General features: G+C 38.2%; 1 protein-coding gene across 1 annotated transcript; it reads right to left on the minus strand.

The window, feature by feature from the left end:
- Nucleotides 1–13: 13 nt before the first annotated feature.
- LOC132691225 (uncharacterized) lies at nucleotides 14–21,933 on the minus strand. Its single transcript, XM_078438748.2, is given in 5 exon segments — nucleotides 14–3,270; nucleotides 3,272–4,926; nucleotides 16,097–16,192; nucleotides 16,689–16,815; nucleotides 21,350–21,933. Coding segments are annotated over 5 exon segments (2,211 nt in total). The 5' UTR covers nucleotides 21,365–21,933; the 3' UTR covers nucleotides 14–2,952.
- Nucleotides 21,934–22,337: the final 404 nt, after the last annotated feature.

A 22,337-nucleotide genomic window follows, 5' to 3' on the forward strand; every position in this document is an offset into this window, starting at 1 on the left:
TAAATAACTCTAATGTATCAAACTTTGACCACATCAACACAACTATCTGATGCACAAAAAGATTATTAAGTAGCTCAGGCAATAAACACAATTAAATGTCTTGTCAATGCAGACACTACATGAATATACAAATCTATTGGTTTAATGTAACACAGACAAATTCTAAATACATGTGAGGATGAAAGGATTCATGAAAGGATTCATGTTTTCTATTTGGTGAATACATATATAATGTATAAAACCTTTAGTAACAAGTACTGCAGTTCTACAAAGTGTGAGCAAAGTAGAATCTCAGGTTTTCATCTATCATTTCAGAAAGAACCCAACATGAAATAAAACCACTATCACAAGTATTGCAAAGGTGATCCATAAAAAGTGATGATTGGCAATTTCATACAAAGAAAAAATCCTCAGAGATGAATGTTAGGAATTTTAGAGTGATATTGTGGTAACCTGCCTGAAAGGACCAATAACTTATTTGAGGGCTTAACACATCAGATAACAATGTAAATTAATTGACATATGAGAGGAAAAAAATGCAGTGTATTACAGCAAGAAGTTAGCAAATGGAATACTGTGGAAAAGATTTATTAGCCTCTACAAGTTGGTTTTGAGAAACCATTGGCCACTTGTTACAGTAAAATTCCCAGATTTTCATTGCAATAGTTATTTTCCCCACACTCATCAAAACCTGGAAGCAATAGGTGTTTCTCAAAGCGTCATTCAGGGTTCTTTTTTCCCCCCAAACCATCAAATCTCAGGAATAGGATTTTGAATATCAACTAGCCATTTAGGAAACTCCTAAGATACAGATGTTCATAAACATTACACAAGCTACAGTTCAGGTACCTATACAAACACCACCAAGAGTAGTGGAAAAATGTGTGGGTTTTCAAATTGTTAAACACTATATGAGTTACATGAACATACTCTTGTTGGTGTCCCTCCCCCGCTCCCCCAAGAAAAATGGGTGAACACCTTATTGCCATTCTGCCAAACACCACATAACTAAAAACGCTGCATGAGGTGACCCCTCTATTTTGTAAGGACATGCACTGTGACTTCTTACAGTCTTGGGCTTAAAGTCTGTTTTGTCTCATGTAAGCATGGCTACTCCACATTCTTTTGTTTTCCATTGGCATGGAAGATCTTTTTCCACACCTGCGCTTTCAGCCTGAGTGTGTTCCTACAGCTCCTACAGTTCCTACAAGTGAGTCTCTTGAAGGCAGCACGAATCCTTAGTTTGTGTACTTCTTTCCTTTCAGCCAATGTATCTTTTGGTTGGAGAATTTAGTCCCTTTATATTTAAAATAAGTATTGACACAGGTATGGATGGAGTTATTCTTGTCATTGTTTTCCATGTTTTTAGCTGTTGTAGAATTACTTGCCCCTTTCTTATCCGTTTGGTCTTTTTCTTTGTGATTTGTTGATTTTCTAGTGGTGTACTTTGATTCCTTTCTCTTTATGTTTTGTGTATCTACTACAGGTTTTGCTTTGTGGTTACCAGGAGGCTTTAAGGAGACATCTTATAAAAATTTATTTTGTTAACACCTTAATTTTGCATGCTAAAACTCTTTGAGACCTGAGGTAATTCTTACAAGATGTCAATGTACAATCCTATGCCATGTTAGGGAAGAGTTAGTTACTCTCTTTCTGATATCTGTGAAGGTTTCTTCCTTTCAACCACATCAACTGGTATTCTCTAGTTCTAACTATTGCTGGTAAGAAGTTGTCTCAGTATGTGCCTGGACTGCACAAAACCAATAACTATAACACTTTTTTTTATAACATTCAGAAACGTTTTTAGTTTTAATAAATGTTCAAGAATGACGTTCTGAACACTCATTTTGTAATAACTTACATCAGTGTTAGAAACATAATGACCTCTCCAGTTAGGTTTGTTCATAGATTGTACATCATATTGTCCTTCAGCTTCCATGGAAAATCAGGTATGCAGGAGTCCCACCTAAGAGGGAAGGGCATCTGATATCTTTGATGCAGGAAGAATCAGCCACATACTTTCAACACCCACTGGGAATCAGTGAATTTTCTGAACTGATTTGGGAGCACAAATACATTAATACTTGTAGTCAACATCTTAAAAAGGGCCAAGGTAAAACAAAAGCATATTGAAATTACTTATTCCTATGCAAAACACCGCCCCTTCTCTATTTTCAGGCATACCCGCATATTCGTTATCTAAGTGTTCAACTTTGTTTTATCCCACATGGTTAAGTATTTTCGTGGAGAATAAGGTCTGGATAGAGTGACCAATGTACTCCTTTCTAGTGTGAATTCTGTGACGTTTATTGACAGTTGATGTTCAGGTAATTAGATGACTAAATATTTATATCTTTCAGGTTACTTTCCTCTCCGTATGGTTTGTTTTCTAAAGTGTATATTCAAAAAGGTCTTTCTTTATACATACATTATCCCCGAGTATGCATTTGGGGATACTGGGTCATGACTGAATTCCAGCTAAAGATCAGCCACTCTCTTTACATTTTACAGTTTCACTCCTGTATAATAACTGTGATGTTGAGGTAGTTGTGAGTTCCAGCTAGAGGTTTCCCACATTCATTACATTTGTAATGTCTCTCCACAACAGGAACTCTGATGATGAGTAAGGCTTGAGCAGTCTGAAACACTTTTTTGCCACATTTGTTATCATTTTTCTCTGGAGTATGAATTCTGTGATGTTGAATGAGGTTTGAGTACTGATTAAAAGGCTTGCCAAATTCTTTGTATTGGTAAAATCATCTCCAGTATATATTCTCTGATGAAGAATCCAGGTTTAAGCATTGCTTTAATATCTTGCCACATTCCCAATGGGTATCATTACTCTTCAGTATGAATTATCTGATATGGAATAAGAGTTGAGGAGTCCTTAAAATTCTGTCACAATCTTAACATTTAGAAGCTTTGCTCTAGTCTGAATTCTATGTTAATAAGTCAAGGTTGAACAGTGGTAAAACATTTTCCCACATTGTTCATATTGGTAAGGTTTCTCTCCAGTATGAGTTTTGTAATGTCTACTACGGGATGAGTGGTGGTTAAAGGTCTTGCCACATTCTTTACATTGGTAAGGTTTCTCTCCTCTATGAATTCTGTGATGTCTCTTAAGGGCTGATGGCCAGTTAAAGGCTTTGCCACATTCTGTACATGGGTAAGGTTTCTGTCCAGTATGAATTCCTTGATGTTCTCTAAGGGATGAGTGCTGGCTAAAGGTCTTGCCACATTCTTTACATTGGTAAGGTTTCTCTCCACTATGAATTCTGTGATGTCTTTTAAGGGCCGATTGCCAGTTAAAGGCTTTGCCGCATTCTTTACATTGGTAAGGTTTCCGTCCAGTATGAATTCCTTGATGTTCTCTAAGGGTTGAATGCTGGTTAAAGGTCTTGCCACATTCTTGACATTTGTGAGGTTTCTCTCCACTATGCATTCTGTGATGTACATTAAGATATGCCTGGCGGTAAAAGGCCTTGCCACATTCTTGACATTTGTAAGGTTTCACTCCAATATGAATTCTGTGATGTTGTGTATAGTTTGAGATGTAGCTAAAAGCCTTGCCACATTCTTTACATTCATAAGGTTTCTGTCCACTATGAATTCTGTGATGTACATTAAGATGTGCCTGGCGGGAAAAGGCCTTGCCACATTCTTTACATTGGTAAGGTTTCTCTCCACTATGAATTCTATGATGTGTCTTAAGGGCTGAGTGCCAGTTAAAGGCTTTACCACATTCTTTACATTTGTAAGGTTTCACTCCAGTATGAATTCCGCGATGTTGTGTAAAGGTTGAGAAGTACCTAAAGGCCTTGCCACATTCATTACATTGGTAAAGTTTCTCTCCAGTATGAATTCTGTGATGGTTGGTAAGGCTTGAGAGGTGGGTAAAGGCCTTGCCACACTCTTTACATTGGTAATGTTTCTCTCCAGTATGAATTCTGTGATGTACCCTAAGCGATGCGGGCCAGTTAAAGGTCTTGCCACATTCTTTGCATTGGTAAGGTTTCTCTCCAGTATGAATTCTGTGATGTGGAATAAAGTCTGAGGACCTGTTAAAGGACTTGCCACATTGTTGGCATTTGTAAGGTTTCTCCTCAGTACGAATTTTTTGATGTTCAGACGGTTGTGAATGAATAAAAGCCTTACCACATTCCTTACGCTTGTAAGGTGTCTCTCGAGTATGAATTCTTTGATGTCTTGTAAGGGATGAGTGCCGGTTAAAGGCTTTGCCACATTCGTTACATTGGTAAGGTTTCACTCCACTATGAATTCTGTGATGTTCTGTAAAGGTTGAGAGCTGTTTAAAGACATGGCCACATTCCTTACATTGGAAAGGTTTCTCTCCAATATGAGTTAACTTATGTTGAGTAAGGGTTGAGCAGAATTTAAAGGTCTTGCCACATTCTTCACATTTGTAAGGTTTCTGTCCAGTATGTATTTGTTGGTGGTCAAAGGCTTTTCCACATTCGTTACCTATATAACTTTCCTCTCCAGTACCAGTTGTCTTATGTGTGCTTAGTCTTGATGAATGAGTAAACATGTTCCCAGGATTATTACATCTGTAATGGTTTCTTCCCACATGAACCCTCTGATCAACAACATTGGAAGACTGGTTAAGAATTTTCTCACATTCAATGTATTTATAAAGATTCTCTCCCTTAGGGATACTCCTGTGTATAATAAGGTTGGTGCTTTGATAAAAGGCTTCCCCATATTTATTACATTCATCATCGTTCTCTGGAAAAGGAGTCCCCAGATATCTTTGGTGCCCTTCACTCTCCCTACCCTTGTTCCAGTCTGTCAGTAAGTGTACATTCTCAGGTGAACTATGTTTATATCTACTCATTGACACTTTCTGGGAAAAAGCTTCAATGCATGACTTTGGCAGGAATGTCTGGGTGCCAGGTGAAAATACAGCTGAAAGAGATCAAATAACAAAAGTAAAATCATTCCAGATACTACTCTCAGATAAATGTACTCACAACTTCTAATATAGAACCTTAAAATCAATCAGAGAACATCAGGAATATAGCTGAAAGAAATCACCAAGACTTCATTCTTCCATGGACACATAAACTTGCACACAAGGAACTGACCACATAGCTTAATAGAGAATTGTGTAGCACATCTTGATGTAGCAGAAATCATTCTCTTACATCTCAGAAATTCAGGAAATGTACAATATGTGCTCAAAATTAGCAGAAGAAAGGATAACTAAAACAAAAATGAAAAATATGTAGCAAAAATAGGAAAAATCAACAATAGGAAAAGGTGGTGTTCAGAAAACCCCCCAAAATCAACAGAGCTATATCTAATCATCAAAATGACAGAGAAAGCTGACTAAAATCAGAAGTAACGAAGTGAAGGCAGATACAGTACAACTGATCCCATAGAAATAAAAATAAATAGGCCCACAATAGATAATTATATGGCAAGAAGTCAATACCAAAGAATGGTTATGAATTTCAAAAAGATAAAACTTACCTGGACTCCACCATGAAGAAATCTATCATCTATGTACCTATACATCCATCCATCTATGTATCTATGTATGAATCTCCCTATCAATCAATCTGGGGTCTTAAACACACCATACAGATTTTGGGTAACTGGGAAAAGAAAGGTGCATTTTGGCACACTGTTCAAGTTCATTTGGACAGTAGAGCAAGAGCATAGGCATGTACCACAATGGCATTTTGACACCCTCCCTTACAGCCTTGAGAATTGTACAAGTACTCTTGTGGTCAGAAAGCAACTCCTGCCCAACATTTTAGAGGAAAGATCATTCTCCTCCTTTCCACATCCCCAAGAAATGATTGTTAAAACAACTGTGCCTCTGATTTTGAAGAACCAGACATACATAGACCTATTGAAACACACAAAATGGTCTTTGCCTTTAAGGAGCGCCTGAGTGACTCAGTAGGTTAGCATCAGACTCTTGATTTTGGCTTTCATGATCTCATGGTTTGTGACTCCAGTCCCTTCTCAGGCTCTATGCTGTCCATACAGGGCCTGCCTGGGATTCTCTCCTTTCCAAAAACAAATAAATATTAAAAACAACAACAGGGGTGCCTGAGTCGTTCAGTCATTTGAGCATCTGACTCTGGCTCAGTTCATGGTCTCGTGGTTAGCAAGTTCAAGCCCCACATTCAGTTCTACAGGAGTAGAAGGAAATACCAAGGAAAAATCAGAAATAAATAAAATAGTTGGGGCACCTGGGTATCTCAGTCCATTAAGCATCTAACTCCTGATTTCAGCTCAGGTCATGATCCCAGGGTTGTGGGATCAAGTCCCAGGTAGGGCTCCACTCTCAGTGAGGAGTCTAAGATTCTGTCTCTCTTATTCTGCCCCTTGCCCCAGCTTGCATGCTCGCTCTCTCTAAATAAATAAATAAATAAGTAAAACCAAAAAATTAAAATTAGAAATAAAAGAGACCAGAATAAAGAATAACATGGAAAATAATGCCCAGGTTTTTCAAAACAAACAGAAATGGAAATTCTTCAACTACATTAACTAAGAAAAAACGAGAGAGAACTCAAACACCAAATGGAGAAATGGAACGGAAACCTCACAACAGATAACCACAGAAATATATAGTGTGATAACAGATCACTATCAACAATGATATACTAACAAGTTAGACAAAATTGAAAAAAATGTAATTTTAAACAATGCACAATTTACCAAGATTGAAAAATGAATCTTGGGCTCAAGAAATAAGGAATCTTCTTAGATCATCACAAATATACAAGTTGAATTTGGAATAAAAAACCTCCCAGCATAGGAAAGCCCACAGCCTCTTGCCTTCATTGGTCAATTCTAACAAACATTAAAAAGAAAACCAAATTTAGGGACTCTTCATCAAAATCTTAAAAATAGAATAGAAGGAACCCATTCAAAATAACCCTAGGAGGCCAGCATTGCCCTGGTACCAAAGCAGGATAATTACCACACAAGAATAAAATATCTGGTTTGTCCAACCCAAGTATTGCTACTCTGGCTTTCTTTTGACCTTCATCTGCGTGAGAAAGGTTTCTCTACCACCTGCACTTTCTATCTGTAAGTGTCTTCAGGTCTACATGGAGTCTCTTGTAGGCAGCATATAGATGGGCCTGGGGTTTATTTTTTGTTGTTTTTGTTTGGTTGCTTTATTCCATCCAGAGACCCTATATGTTTTGATTGGAAGGTATAGTACATTTTCATTTAAAGTATTCATTGATACATATTTATTGCCATTTTATTAATTGTTTTCTCGTTTCTATATACTTTCTGGATCCTTTTTCTTTGTCACTTTTGGTGTCTTCTTTGCACTTAAAGATTCCCCTTTGACATTTCCTGCAGGGCTAGTTCAGTGGTGAGGAATTCCTTGAGATTTTGCTTGTCTGGGAAACTCTGTCTCTCCTTCCCTTCTGAATGATAGCCTTGCTGGATAGAGAATTCCTGGCTGCCTATTTTTCCCAGTCAGCACGTGGAATAGATGATGCCACTCCCTTCTGGCTTGCCAAGTTTCTGTTGAAAAATCACCAGGTAACCTTATGGTTCTCCCTGATAAGTGAAAGATGTCTTCCTGCTTTGAAGAGTTTTTCTTTATCACCGTATTTTGTAAATTCAATCTAATATATCTTGGTGTGGGCCTGCTTTTGTTGATTTTGACAGGAGTTCTCTGTGCCTTCTGGATCTTACTGTTTCCTTAGTCAAAGTAGGGAACTTTCAGTGTGCCCACCCTTCATGCCGTTAAAAATCTGTGTATTACTTTTACTCCCCAACACTATATTTTAATAGCTTACTATTGACAAGGAATTTGATCAAGAACAATCAATTAATGTATATTTTATGTTATATGTGTTATATATGCCATTCCTACAATAAAGTAATTTCAAGAAAGGAAAATGTTAAGAAACTCAGAAGAGAAAATATATTTCTGTACAATAAACAAACCTGACTATAAATGTACCCACATAGTCCAAACCCATGTTGATCAATGGTCGATTATACTTTGTGTTACTGTTTACCAGCAACCTTAATGAAGGTGGGGCAGGCTAATGTTGGTGTAGGGGAACAGTTCATTCATTAACACAGAGTTAACACATTAAAATCCATTCAGTGTTCTTATTCAAAATATATTAAATTCAAATGCCTTCTAACCAAACCAGTGCAAAACCACTATATGATCCTTGGTCAAAACACCCCTTTCAATCATTCAAGAACCATTCTGTTCCTCTGATCTGTGAGTTGTGCTTTCCATTCTGTTCAAACTGAGGCTCATTATTGAATAAATGTGGATTTATAACAATTTTACACCCTTTTATGGAAGAGTTAGCTATCCTTGCCTACGATGCGTGAAAATCTCTATTTCAACTGCCTAATATTCTTGACTTCTATCGATTGCTGTTATGAAGATGCATGCAAATTTTAAATCAACAGCCACCATAATCTCCTTGCAAAAAAACTGTCATATCTATTTAAAATTCAGAATGTTCCTCTATCTTACTTTAATGCAAATAATGATGCCTTGAATGATCACTTCATGGTTACTTACATCACAGTTATACGTCAACCACAAACAGCATGTGAATATAGACTTTCTTCGTACATTGTACATGACAGTGTTCTTTATCTTCCATGGAAAAGCTGGTATTAGAGAATTCCCCATCATACAACAGCCGTGTATGTCTGAGAGACAGAAACAATCAAATCCTTTTGCATGCACACAAGCTTATAATATTTTCCACACACACCCCCCCCTCAACAAATCACAATCATGGTCAAAAGAAAAAGGAGACAGTAAAATTATTCCTCTCCAGACAGATATCCATCTTCCCTTGATTCTTTCACGCATATTAACAAACACAGTTGACCATTGAAGAAAATGGGTTTTAATAGTGTGGGTCCACTTATACACAAATTTATATATATACTATAAATGTGTTTTCTCTTCATTATGATTTCCTTAATATTCTTTCCTCATGCTTGCTTTATTATAAAAACACTGCCTATAATACAGACCACATATTAATAATGGGGTATTGACTATGTTCTAGATGAGGCTTCTGGTCAACAATAGGCTATTTACATGGGAAAGTGCCTATGTTTTTAAATTGGGGGGCTCACAAGTTACAAGCAGATGTTCACTTGTGGAGGGGTTGGCATCCCATAGCACCTCCATTGTCCAAGGCTAAATAAACAACCTGAGTGTTTTAATTTTGGATTTTTCTCTATAATAAATACTCTGATTTAGAATCATGTCTCAAAAGTGGTATTGACTTCTTTCTGCTGAGAATTCTCTCAATTTAGATTTCACATTCCATTACATAGCTTGCCAATTGTTCACAACTGTAATTTTTTTTTATCTTTATAAAGAATTTTTTTTAATATATATGAAAAGCAAACATTTTTCATCACTCATTACATTTCTGGGGTTTATATCCAGTGTAGTTTTTCTGATGTTTTATAAATTCAGTTCTAGGTAGACGTTGTCAACATTCTTGACATCTGTAAAGTATCTCCTCAGGACGATCTCATGTTGAAGGTTTTGATGACGATTAAATGCTTTGTCAAATTTTTTTACATTGGTAATATTTCTTTCAGTATGCACTCTCTGATGGTCACAAAGTTTGAAGTTCTGCCTAAAGCCTTTGCCAAAACATTTTCAGCCTTCTCCCCAGTATATGTCACACCTCATGTTGACAAGTTTTGAGTGGTACTGAAAACCTTTGCCATATTGTTATATTTGTAAGGTTTCTTCCCATTATGAAATCTCTGCTGTTGAGCAAGTTTTGAAGACTAATTAAAAGCTTTACTAGAGTTGCTGCATTTTAAGTCTTCTCTCCAGTAAGGATACAGTGATGTACAATAGGATTTGAGGTTTCATAAGACACATTCCCACATTTATTACTTTTATACTGGATATCTGGAAACGGAGTTCTCTGAAATTGATGATTTGACCCTTGCTTCATGTTTCTTCCCAGATTCTTTACACTGGTAAGTTGTAATTCCATACTAAACACCTTGGTAATTATGGAAGATAGAGTTCTCATTAAAGGCCTTCTGAAGTTCACCACACATAAAAACTAGTTCCATATTAGGTACTATGTGATAACATTGAACAGTGATGTTTGCATACAGACTGTCTGGTTTTTATCAAATTTAGAGACTTTGGAAAAAGAGGGATTATACCTGGTGGAAGAATAATGAACCCTCTGAAAAGACATCTCAACACAATCACATTTCGAGTTTTTATCTTCCTTTTTAAATGTCTAAATTTAGAAGTATTTCAGTGAATCACTGAACGATTAAGCCAATCTTATATCTGAAATAATTCCAATGAGTAGTTTTGGCATGCATTGGTTTATTTTCCAGAATTTCCAAAAGTCCTTCCAGAGAACATGTAGGATTAAAAATGAATTTTGGAGGGGCACCTGGATCGCTCAGTAGGTTGGATATCTGACCTCAGCCCATGTCACTATCTCATGCTTCATGAGTTCAAGCCCCATATCAGGCTCTGTGCTGACAGCTCAGAGCCTTGAGCCTGCTACTGATTATGTGTCTCCATCTCTCTGTCTCTACTTCTCCCATGCTTACACTCTATCTCTCAAAAATGAGTAAAATATTTTTAAAAGTTTACAAAAATGGATTTTGGTCTTTGGGTTCAAATATAACTGACTTAAGGTGGGGTTTTCCCCCAAGTATTTTATACACTTGATCTCTTCTGGCAGTACGGGTTCCATTAAGGGCAATTATCCCGCTTTGGTGATATCCATCATAACCTCATTTCTGCCCGTCTCTAACCTCTTCATCCAAGTCATCACTAAGTGTAAATACTAAGAGCCACAGCTTCCATTTGTTCCTACATCACCCTTTAAAAAGAATATTCTTTACCTGACTTTGCCAATAGGCCTATAGTGTTATGGAAAGACACAAGTAAAAGATACATGATCAGTTCTCCCACTTATTACACTCACATGCATATATGTTAAATGCTAATATGCAAAATTAATACCCATCACAGGACATCAGCAGTGGAGAAATAGGGAGCATCGGGACGGTGCTCCTCCATGGAGACAAAAATGGACTAAATTACCTTGTGAATGCTCCAGAACGCAATTAGGAGAACCCAGCCCATGCAGGCAAGTAGAAATGAAGAAAAGAAACATCAAAGAAACAAAGTTTGTGACACTGGCCCACAACAGCTACTCACCGTTCCTGACACTCCTTGCCAACACTGTGTGAAAACAGTTACCTCTCATCAGGAGACAAACACAGGAGTGACCTCTATGTTCAGTGATCTGGGTTCTTTGCAGGTGCCTGAGGGGCTTATTTCTGTCATGAAGGACATGGAAGCAGAGGGAATGAGAGCACCCTCTGGATGCACTATGATGGCTGCTCAGACAACAGGTGAGCTTTTGTTTACACACTGGAGAGACTCCAGAGCTGAGGACAACAGAGGAAGGCATCATGGGCTCTAAAGAAGTAACTATACTTTCGTAAACTAGGAAATTACAAAAATTCAGACATTACAAATTGGTTATTTGTGTTCTCCTGTACAAACAAGTTCATAATCCTGAACCCCGAGGCTGTTTTCTTAAATTCACCAATCTCAACAAAAGATCACAAGGTCATAAAGAAATAGAACTAGTTCCAATCACAGGAATGAAATGTATCTCCGAAACTGACCCTAAATTAATAAGGTAGTGTTAATGGTGAGACAAAGAATTAAAGAAAAAAAAGTCATAAAAATGTCCATGTAGGATGGGGCGCCTGGGTGGCTTGGTCGGTTAAGCGTCCGACTTCGGCTCAGGTCATGATCTCATGGTTTGTGAGTTCAAGCCCCGCGTCAGGCTCTGTGCTGACAGCTCGGAGCCTGGAGCCTGTTTCCGATTCTGTGTCTCCCTCTCTCTCTCTGACCCTCCCCCGTTCATGCTCTCTCTCTGTCTCAAAAATAAATAAACGTTTAAAAAAAAAATTTTTTTTAATGTCCATGTAGGAAAAAGAGGAAGCGCATAGGTAATTAAATGATAGCAGAAAAACTATCCATGACCAAAATGTAAACCCAAAGAGACAAACTGTAAAAATCACTGAGAAATTAGGACCTGAAGTGTAGAACCACTGAATTTGAACATACACGAAGGGGAGAGCAACAGACTTTATGAAGCAGAAGAGAGAATCAGACAATCTAAAGACCCCTTGTTTTAAATTATCTAAGAGGACCAAAAAAAAAAAAAAATGTGGAAAATGACAAAGTCTAGGGACACATGGGACACCTACAAGTGAACCAATATACACATTAAGGGGACCCCATAAAGAAAGGAGAGTGAAAGGGGGCAGAGAGTTTCCATAAAGAACTAAAGGCTTGTAGGTCCCATGTATGTGGAAAGGAGACAAATTAACAAGCTCAGCAAATTCACAGTAGGATAAATATCAATGGTGGGAGATGGGTATTAAGGAAAGCACTTGTTATGATGAACACTGTGTGTTATATGTAAGTGATGAACTGCTAAATTATACTGAAATCAATATTGCACTGTATGTTAACTATTATTTAAATAAAAAGTCAAGAAAAAAAAAGACAAGACATGAACACAGTGACACGTTGTAATTAACCTATCAAAAATGACCAGTGAAAGAATTTTGAAAAGCATGACAAAAGCAACTCATCTTGTATAAGAGCTCCTACAAGATTGTTACTGGGATTCTCAGTAGACCTTATAGAAAGAAAAGCATGGAACAATGTATTCAAATACTGAAAGATCAAAAAATATCCACCAAGTGGGAATGCAAGCTGGTGCAGCTACTCTGGAAAACAGTATGGAGGTTCCTCAAAAAACTAAAAATAGAACTACCCTACCACCCAGCATTTGCACTACTAGGCATTTATCCACGGGATACAGCTGTGCTGTTCCAAAGGGGTACATGCACCCCCATGTTTATAGCAGCACTATCAACAATAACCAAAGTATGGAAAGAACCCAAATGTCCATCGATGGATGGATGGATAAAGAAGATGTTGTATACATATACAATAGAGTATTCCTTGGCAATCAAAAAGAAAGATATCTTGCCATTTGCAACTATGTGGATGGAACTGGAGGGTATTATGCTAAGTGAAATTAGAGAAAGACAAAAATCATATGACTTCACTCCTATGAGGACTTTAAGAGACAAAACAGATGAATATAGAAGAAGGGAAACAAAAATAATATAAAAACAGGGAGGGGGACAAAACAGAAGAGACTCATAAGTATGGAGAACAAACTGAGGGTTACCGGAGAGGTTTTGGGAGGGGGGATGAGCTAAATGGGTAAGGGGCACTAAGGGATCTACTCCTGAAATCATTGTTGCACTATATGGTAACTAATTTGGATGTAAATTACGAACAAAAAATTATATTTAAAAAAATCCACCAAGAATACCCTACTTGGCACAACTGTTTTCCATGAATGTAGAAATGCACACTTTCCCAAGGAAAAACCTCTCTAAGTTTATCAGCAGACCTGTCCTATAGGAAATGTTAAAGTTCTTCTAGGGGTGCCTAGGTGGCTTGGTTGGTTAAGCGTTCAACTTCTGTTCAAGTCATGATCTCATGGTTTATGAATTGCCAAACCAGAGTAAAACAAAATATACCTCAAAAAATTCTACATAAATAAAAGATGAATTATTTAAAGGAAGCCTATATATAGAGATATAGAAGCATATATATGTATATATGTATTTTTTCAACCTCCTTTACTTTGAGAGAGAGAAAGCTAAAGCAGAGGAGGAACAGAGAAAGAGGGAGAAAGAAAGAATCCCAAGAAGGCTCCACAGTGTCAGCACAGAGCCCAATGCAGGCCTCAGACTCCCAGACCACGAGATCATGACCAGAATCTAGGCATCCCTATGTAGCTATAATTTTCAACTGTGACTGTGTACCCATGAAAAAGAAACATGTTGAGTTGTTGGCATGTCTTCATGGGCAGTAAAATTGTAAAGAATATTCATTAAAATCAACCATGGAAAGCTCTAATGAAAACTTTTATGCATTAAGCACTTAAGACATTAAAAAAATGTATTCTGTTAATAGATCCCTAATATATTAATAATAGTTAATAATTTAAGGGCATAATCCATTCTTTATTTTTTAATTTTTTTAAATGTTTATTTACCTTTGAGAGAGAGAGACAGAGCGCAAGCAGGGAAGAGGCGGAAAGAGGAGATGCAGAATTCGAAGCAGGCTCCAGGCTCTGAGCTGTCATCATAGAGCCTGATGCGGGGTGCTCAAACTCATGAACCACAAGATCATGACCTAAGCTAAAGTCTGAAGCTTAAACAGTGAGCCACCCAGGTGCCCCTATAATCCATTCTTTAGAATCAAGCAAACAAAAACTTTCATTTCTTTTTATGTTTTTTTAAAAGTTTATTTTGAGAGAGAGAAAAAGGGAGGAGGAAGAGGGGCAGAGAGAGAGGGAGAGAATCCCAAGCAGGATCCACAGTGTGGGTGCAGAACTGGACTTAGGGCTTGAACGCACAAACAATGAGATCATAACCTGAGCTGAAACCAAGAGTCAGAAGCTCAACCTTCTGAGCGACCCAAGTGCCCCAAAAGCTTTCATTTCTGAATAAACATCATAAAAATTGTAAAATATGCCAACAATCACTTTATTATAAAAATCTTTGGTATTAAATTCAGATATTCTGAGGAAAATAGAAAAACCAATGATTAATTTTTCCTGGAGTAAAATTATATTTATAATTAAAACTTTTTTCTAAATATAGGAATTTTACTAGTTATATACCTTCTTATAAAGCACATGCCCATGTTATATCAGAACTTAAAAAAAAAAAACATAAAGGAATCTGATATGTGAGTAATCAGAAAGTGAAAACATATGCCAAGGTCACAGGAACTTCATACTGTACAAGACAAAATCATAAGAATATTCAATTATTAAGAAATACGGTAACAATTGAGACTTTATTTTAGGCTCTGAGTTTTAATTTTTAAATATTCTAGCTCCCCTATGGCATTAATTTACGTAGACTTCTAGGAAAATAATAGATGCTTTAAATTATTTCACCATTGAGGATGCAACACATTGAGTGGAAATTTCTTAGTTTAGTTAATACAAAGAAAATGAACCTTAAAACTTTTATTTATTTATTTGAAGGAAGGGCAAAGAGCAAGTAAGGGACGGGCAGAGAGAGAGAGAGACAGAGGGATGGAGGGAGGGAAAGAGGGAGACAGAAACCAAATGGTTTCTATGCTGTCAACCCAGAGCCCTATGAGAGGCTTCAACTAAGAAACCCTGAGATATGAGTTAAACCAAAATCAAGAGTCAAATTCTAAGCCATGCAGGCATCCTGAACTTTTTTTTTTTTTTAATATTTTGCCTTTGAGAAAAAGAGAGCACGCGGGAGAGGGGAAGAGTCAGAGGATCCCAAATGGGCTCTTCACTGACAGCAGAGAACCTGGTGCAGGGTTCAAACTCACAAACTGAGATCATGGCTTGAGTTCAACCCAGACGCTTAACCAACTGAGCCAACCAGGCAACCCAAGAAATGAACTTTTGAGGTGAAACAAAGGACGAGATTTTCTCACTTTAGGGAGTTGCTTTGTTACCTGATGAAATCACTGGATCTCTATTTTGTATGATTAAGTTTAAAGCCTCTGTAATACTGAAAGGATAAACCAGAAAACTTGTAATGTCTCACTCCAGCCTTCCTGGGATTTCTGCACCAAATCCCAAGATGCCCACCACTACCCTGACACACTTCACACAAGAAGCAAAACAGAACTCAGAAATGGATTGGCGTACAGTTCCTCAGAAAGGCAGACATTTCCCCAAGACCTCAAAGCAAATGGAGAACCAATCAGATTATGGAGGACCTCACTGTGGATGTGAAGAACCTTCAGTGAAAGTGAAGGAGAATCCTTAGAGAATGTAAAGCATGATATGTTGGAAAGCAGATGTCCGATGTGAGAGGAAGAGCCCTGAAACTGGCCTTTTCAACCTAATTTCCATTCAAGCAGAGCTGCTCAACCGCATTTTAAGGTCCAGTTCCTCCTTCACAACTGGACCTCACCTCTGTCATCCGCTTCATTCCCACCTACCTGGGTGTGTAGCTACTGTCTCCTTTCTCTCCATGGCCCAGACATCCTTCTTGTGTTCCAAAAAGATGACCAGGTCTGGCTTTGACACAACAAGACCTGTTTATTAGAAAAACAGAATATGAGTGTGGTTGGAGATTCTAACTTCTGATCCACTATTGTGCTTAGTAGAGCAGAGAGGACATGGTAGAATGCTAGAAAATGAGTCCCCAAATGCTGTGGCCCAACACCCCCTTTAGAACACACAGGATGAACTTTCCATGTTCAGATATTGACCTCCACTTCTGAGTACTACCACATTAATGAGTAGAAATTGGTATTTAAAATGTCAGAAATACCATTTTATGCCACTCAATGCTTAGAATTGCCATTCATCTACAGAAATGATAATGTTATCCTAAGGAAGGGAAAGATAAAGCTGAAAAGGAAACATCATGAAGATTTTTCTCTATATCTACAAACCCCTACTTCTTTCCCTGACTGCAGGGATCTGAATCCCAGCCATGCAATAGAGGAAAATTTCAAGATTCAGTCTTCAAAGGAAGAAACAAACCCCTGAGTGTGATTTGGGAAATCTGGAAGGAGTTATCCTCACCCAAGAAAAGGAGGTGTCCGTAGTTCTCTAACATCACATCCCTGTATAGTTCGCATTGACTGTAGTTCAGGTATATTAACTCTTCCTGAGAGAATTCTATGGCCACATCCTCGAATGTCAGCAGTCCCTGAAATAAATAACACAGTTACCAAGTGGCCATAGGCAGATTTCTTAATGCTAAGTCAAATGAAAGAGGGAGCTAATGTCAGCAGCTGGACCACAAGACCTGACCTTTACTGCTTATGTGCTTGTACCCACTCACCTTAGTCCCATATTTTAACCTCTTCTTTCCACCTTACCTTTTACTTCAGGCAAAACACCCCATGGGCATACTGTCCTGTGGTGGAAACAGAAAGCATCCAACAAAAGGTAATGACTGCCCTGAGGAAGAGTTTGGATTGGCTCAGTTTGAGATTAACCCCTGACTCACACCTAAGCACATGGATAATAGAGTAAACCACGGCAGTGAGTACAGTTACCTTCACCTCATTTATACATATACATATATACGTATACATATACGTATATACATATATGTATACATATATATATGTATATATAAACTTTTTTTTTTTTTAATGTTATGTCTTTGAGAGGGAGAGCACACACAAGAGGGGGTGGGACAGAAAGTGAGAGAGACAGAATCCCAACCAGGGTCCATGCTCAGAGTGGAGCCTGATCTCAGGACTTTCATCCTGACATGAGCCTAAATTAAGAGTAGGATGCTCAATGGACTCAGCCACCCAGGAGCTCCCTTTTACCTCATTATAATACTAAAATCTCACCCAAGGAGGAGCACAAACCTCATTTCCTATGAAATATGCAGAGTATGTACACAACTGTTCTCTTAAGGCTTATGTGCAACCTTATACTCCACTTGACATAATTAGTTCAGTTAGATCAGGAGAACTGGTTCTGGCTTAGGTGAGGTTCCTGCTTGATGAGGTAAGATTATTTGTCACCCAGTATTATGCTCTAGTATATTCTTTACCTTGGAGGTAAGAACCTTTATAAATACTGTGTTTATTCAAGAGAATTTGTAAAATGAAGGCATCAACACAGGCATATACATTTTGAATATTGTATTTACATCATATGGTACATGTGCTATCTATTTCTTAAATGGAAAGTTTTGGGGAGTGACAAATGTATTTAGCATATTGTAATGTGAATTAGAATTTCACAACAGGACCTTGGGGATCTTGTTAAAATGCAGATACTGTTCAGGAGTTCTAGGATGAGGTAGTTGTCTGCATTTCTACAAAGCATTAGTCTATGGGCCAGGAGATACATATTTCAATAACGAGGAAGTAGAACTCAAAGACAAGAACTCTTGGAGGACTTGGAACTGAATGGGATTTATAGCAATTACAGGTTCTTCTAGAATAGCAAGAAACGTGACAGCAAGCCTTTTGAGGCATTTCCTGGTTAGTAGATAGCATCTAACAGTTTCATAAATTCATGGAAAATAAATAATAACAATCTAAGAGAAGAAACACATTATTCTTCTATTTTTAGCAAATATTTTGTCAGTCATCCAGTACCTGGTAGGGATCATATTTTAATACAGGTCATCTGACCTAGAGTTGACCCAAAATAACACACTGGTCAATATGGAGAGGGGACCCTAAAGCAATGTTCATAACAGGTGTCAAACCTGAGAAGAATGATGGAAAGAATAAGGTATGCACACAAAATTGATCTATCTTTATACATCATGCTCATATCCATAAATATTAAGGCATTACATTCTTGTATAGGCATTAAATATGATAAAGTAAGAAAGTGTAATGGTGACTAAGAAACATTTTCAATGAGGGACGCCTGGGTGGCTCAGTTGGTTAAGTGCCCAACTCTTGATTCTGGCTCAGGTCATGATTTCATGGTTCCTGAGTTCCAGCCTCCACCTCAGGCTCTGTGTTGACAGTGTGGAGCCTGCTTGGGATTCTCTCTCTCAAAAAAAAAAAAGAAAAAAAAATTTTTTTCAATGACATAAAACTCATAAAACTAGTTGTAGATGATGACGCTTAGGTCTTTTACTCACACTATCAACACAAACACACATTATGATATATATAATGTTATTATTTCTGAGTCTAGTATGATGAGGGATGCAATCAGAAAAATTTCCACCTTTTGCACATAAAGCTAACATATAATCCTATAATTTTGATATGCATCAAATAAATGCTGGTTCCTACATTCTTTTTTTTTTTTTTAATGTTTATTTATATTGTGAGAGAGAGTGTGGGTAAGCAAAGTGTGAAATGGGGAGAGGCAGAGAGAGGGAGAGAACCCAAGCTGTGACTCCAGGCTGTGACTGAACAACCCAGGTACCACTGGTTGCTACATTTTTACAGGGTCTCGTGACTGCCAGTACATCTCACCACTGCTTAATATGGAACTGAATGATGAGCACCAGAGAAATCTTGCAGAAGCAGTTTTACAAGTAGAAATTTAAAGAAACATTTGTGATTGAACACTCTGTGCACCTACCCTCCCCTGGAACATATAAGCTTCATGCAACCAAAGTACAGTTCTTTCTGCCCACGGGTCCTGTCCCTGTGCTACTTCAATAAACTATTTGGCACCAGAGAGTATCTCAAGAATTGTCTTGACCATAGTACTCCATGATCTCCTAACATAGTATTTCTTTGAAAGCTTTTTTATTTTTTATTGAGAGAGAGAGAGAGGGTGGAGAGAGAAGAAGAGAGAGAATACCAGGAGGGGCGGGGGGGGGAGGGGGAGAGGTAGAGAGAGAGAGAGAGAGTGAGAGACAGGAGAGACAGAGAGAGAGAGAAATATGGAGAGGCCTGACTCCTGTTCACCTCATGCAGGGCTCCAGCTCAGGATCGGTGAGATTATGACCTGAGCTCAAGTCAGATGCTTAATCGACTGAGCCACACAGGTGCCCCTCATTGAAAGCTTTTGTTTCATTCATCATTTGTGCTCTGTTTTATTTCGGGATTTTAAGATATGCTGACCTGTTAATTATGTGATTCTTCTTTTTCTGAAAATACATAGAAGTAAATAGAGTATGTGTCATGACTTTAAGTTAGGGGGGGGGAGTAGAAATAAAAGAAGTTTCTAAAGCGATTTTCATATGTTAAAGAAGACTCACAGGATACTGGAAGTCTGACTATTGTAAAGTTAAGCTAGCTTTTTGCCTCTAGAAAAGCATTAACATTAAAGCAGTTGTGAATTCCTGGAGGAATATCTCCCTCTGCCAGTCTCAAGTATTTCTCCATGGGTTTTAAGTTGTAAGAAAATTTAATTTCATCTACATTTCATTTGGCTTTGTTCTGCTCATCAGAAACTACAAGGAAGGGGTGCCTTGATGCCTCAATCAGTTAAGCTTCTGACTTTTGAATTTGGCTCAGGTCAAGATCTCTTGGTTTTTGAGCTCAAGCCCCATGTCCCACTCAGTGCTGACCCTGTGGTGCCTCCTTGGGATTTGCAATCTCTACAACTCTCTCTCTATCGCTCTCAAAATAAATAAACTTAACTTAAATAAACCTGCTCTCGCTCTATCGCTCTCAAAATAAATAAACTTTAAAAAGAAAAGAAAAAAACTACAAGGTAGAAAAATATATATGCAAGGAAAGAGAAACTAGGAGAAAGAAGTTTCCAGTTTAAATGCGATGGTGTCTGGAAATTGCTCAGGGAATAGGCCTAAAATCATTATAACTGATAAGAAGGAAAATATGAACATTATTGGGGGGAAATCTGGCAGAGAGCCAAAGCCAAGGAATAGAAGGTAACATCAGCTGCAAGTACACCATTCATGTCAGTGCCTAAGGCACACCTCAGGACACACGGTCACCAGTGTGTTCTTGTGACCCCAAACAGTAAATCACAATATAAACAACTTTGAGGATACGGTGGATTTATACAGCCTTCAATTACATATAGTTCCAGGTCTTGTAATATCTAGAATATCTTAAAGTACCTTTTCCACATCCTGAAGAGCAGGAGCATTCCAGTTATTCTGTGCCTCATATCTGTCTAGTGTATTTGTGCATTTTCATAATCCTACTCTACCCGGGGCAGAGAAAGCATTCAGATAAGACCTACATGGGAATGGTTTTCCTTGATTGCTATCCCAGGACCAGACCCCATCAGCAACAGGAAATTTGGCCTCAACACCTTCCCCTCTGGATCTGTCACAAAGGGAATATTTTCAATACTTGCAGGAATTTAATTCAAAGTGACAACTGCTGTTGCCATACTGATAGCCATGTTGGACAGAAGAGAGAGAGGTCTCTGGGATATAGGGGAGGAGTGTTCTAAAGACATAACCTAGAGTATCATTTCTGAAAGGTTAGTAATTCGGTGAAAACACAAAGCAAACCGTCAGAACTGATAAAAAAAAAATCATTGGCATTTAAAAAAATTTTTTATTTAGAGGGAGAGAGAGAGAGAACATGCATGCAAATGGGGGACAGGGACACAGGGAGAGAGAGGAAATCTTAAGTAGGCTCTAAGCTTGCCAGGAACCCCAACTCAGGGCTGGATCACAGGTCCCTGGGATCATGACCTGAGCCCAAATCAAGAGTCTGATGCTCAAATGGCTGAAACACCCAGGTGCCCTGCAATTTCTACACGCCCGGAATTCAGGAGAAAAAGATCACAGGTCCTCCGGCCTGGGGCGCAAGGCTTACCTGAGAACTGGCCATTTTTTCCTTCACCTCCTCTTCAAGATTTCTTTCTCAGAAGATCTTTGTGGAGAAAACACAGCACAAGTAGGAGAAAATGTCGGTAAAGACACCAACACTGCCTCTTCACCTCCTGTAACCTGATCGCCTGCAGGCAGGGCTTTGAAATGCAAAAAAGGCCCAAGTTCCTAGTCCTTTGTGTCAGGAGCTATTCAGAAACTGTCAGCTCCCACTTGGAGACCAATCACTGAGTTTCCCTTCTCTGCTTTCAGGGGGCCTCCCCTCCCACAGAAGCCCACAAATTCTGCTTGAGCATAGAAACAGTGTGCTACAGGACTTGACCCTCCCCAACTCCTGTACAGGAGACCCTTGAGCCAAAGCCTGCACTCAACTCTGATAAATTAATGGGAAACCTTCCTGATCACCTCTGGGCCTCACTTAGAATTATAATAGGAAAAGATAGGATTCAGTAGGCAGAAAGGGAAAGATTAGGGCCTGAGGTCCCTGGGTGGGGAAAAACACTTTTTGGAACAATGCAGGGAGTGTCTGACTGCAGCAAACCCCCTCTGGAGTAAGGTTGCTCTTAAGGATGTAACAGACATGACCTACTCCCTCTCAGGTTCCCCTCAGGAATCTGACTAAAGACAAATACTCTTCTATATGATAAGGTTGAAACTTTGATAAAAGACTTCCCTACATTTATTACAGTCATAATGGTTCTCTGGCAAATGAGTCCTCAGATGTTAATTAATGTTTGAACCCTGGTTAAATATTTTCTCAGATTCACTGTTCTGAGCAATTCTGTTTTCATTAAAAATGCTGTGGTTATGTTGTAAGATTGACTGCTCAGTGAAGATCCCTCAAAGGGATACTACTTATTTTTTTATTTTTAAAATTTCTGATTTTCAGAAATGTTCGAAAGGTCAATGTAATCCTATTGATAAAATGGTATAAGTATTTTCAGCATGGACCAGGTCACTTTCTAGATTTCCTA

This window comes from Panthera onca, chromosome E2, assembly GCF_046562875.1.
Source record: "Panthera onca isolate mPanOnc1 chromosome E2, mPanOnc1 haplotype 2, whole genome shotgun sequence".
In the NCBI taxonomy this organism is placed as follows: domain Eukaryota; kingdom Metazoa; phylum Chordata; class Mammalia; order Carnivora; family Felidae; genus Panthera; species Panthera onca.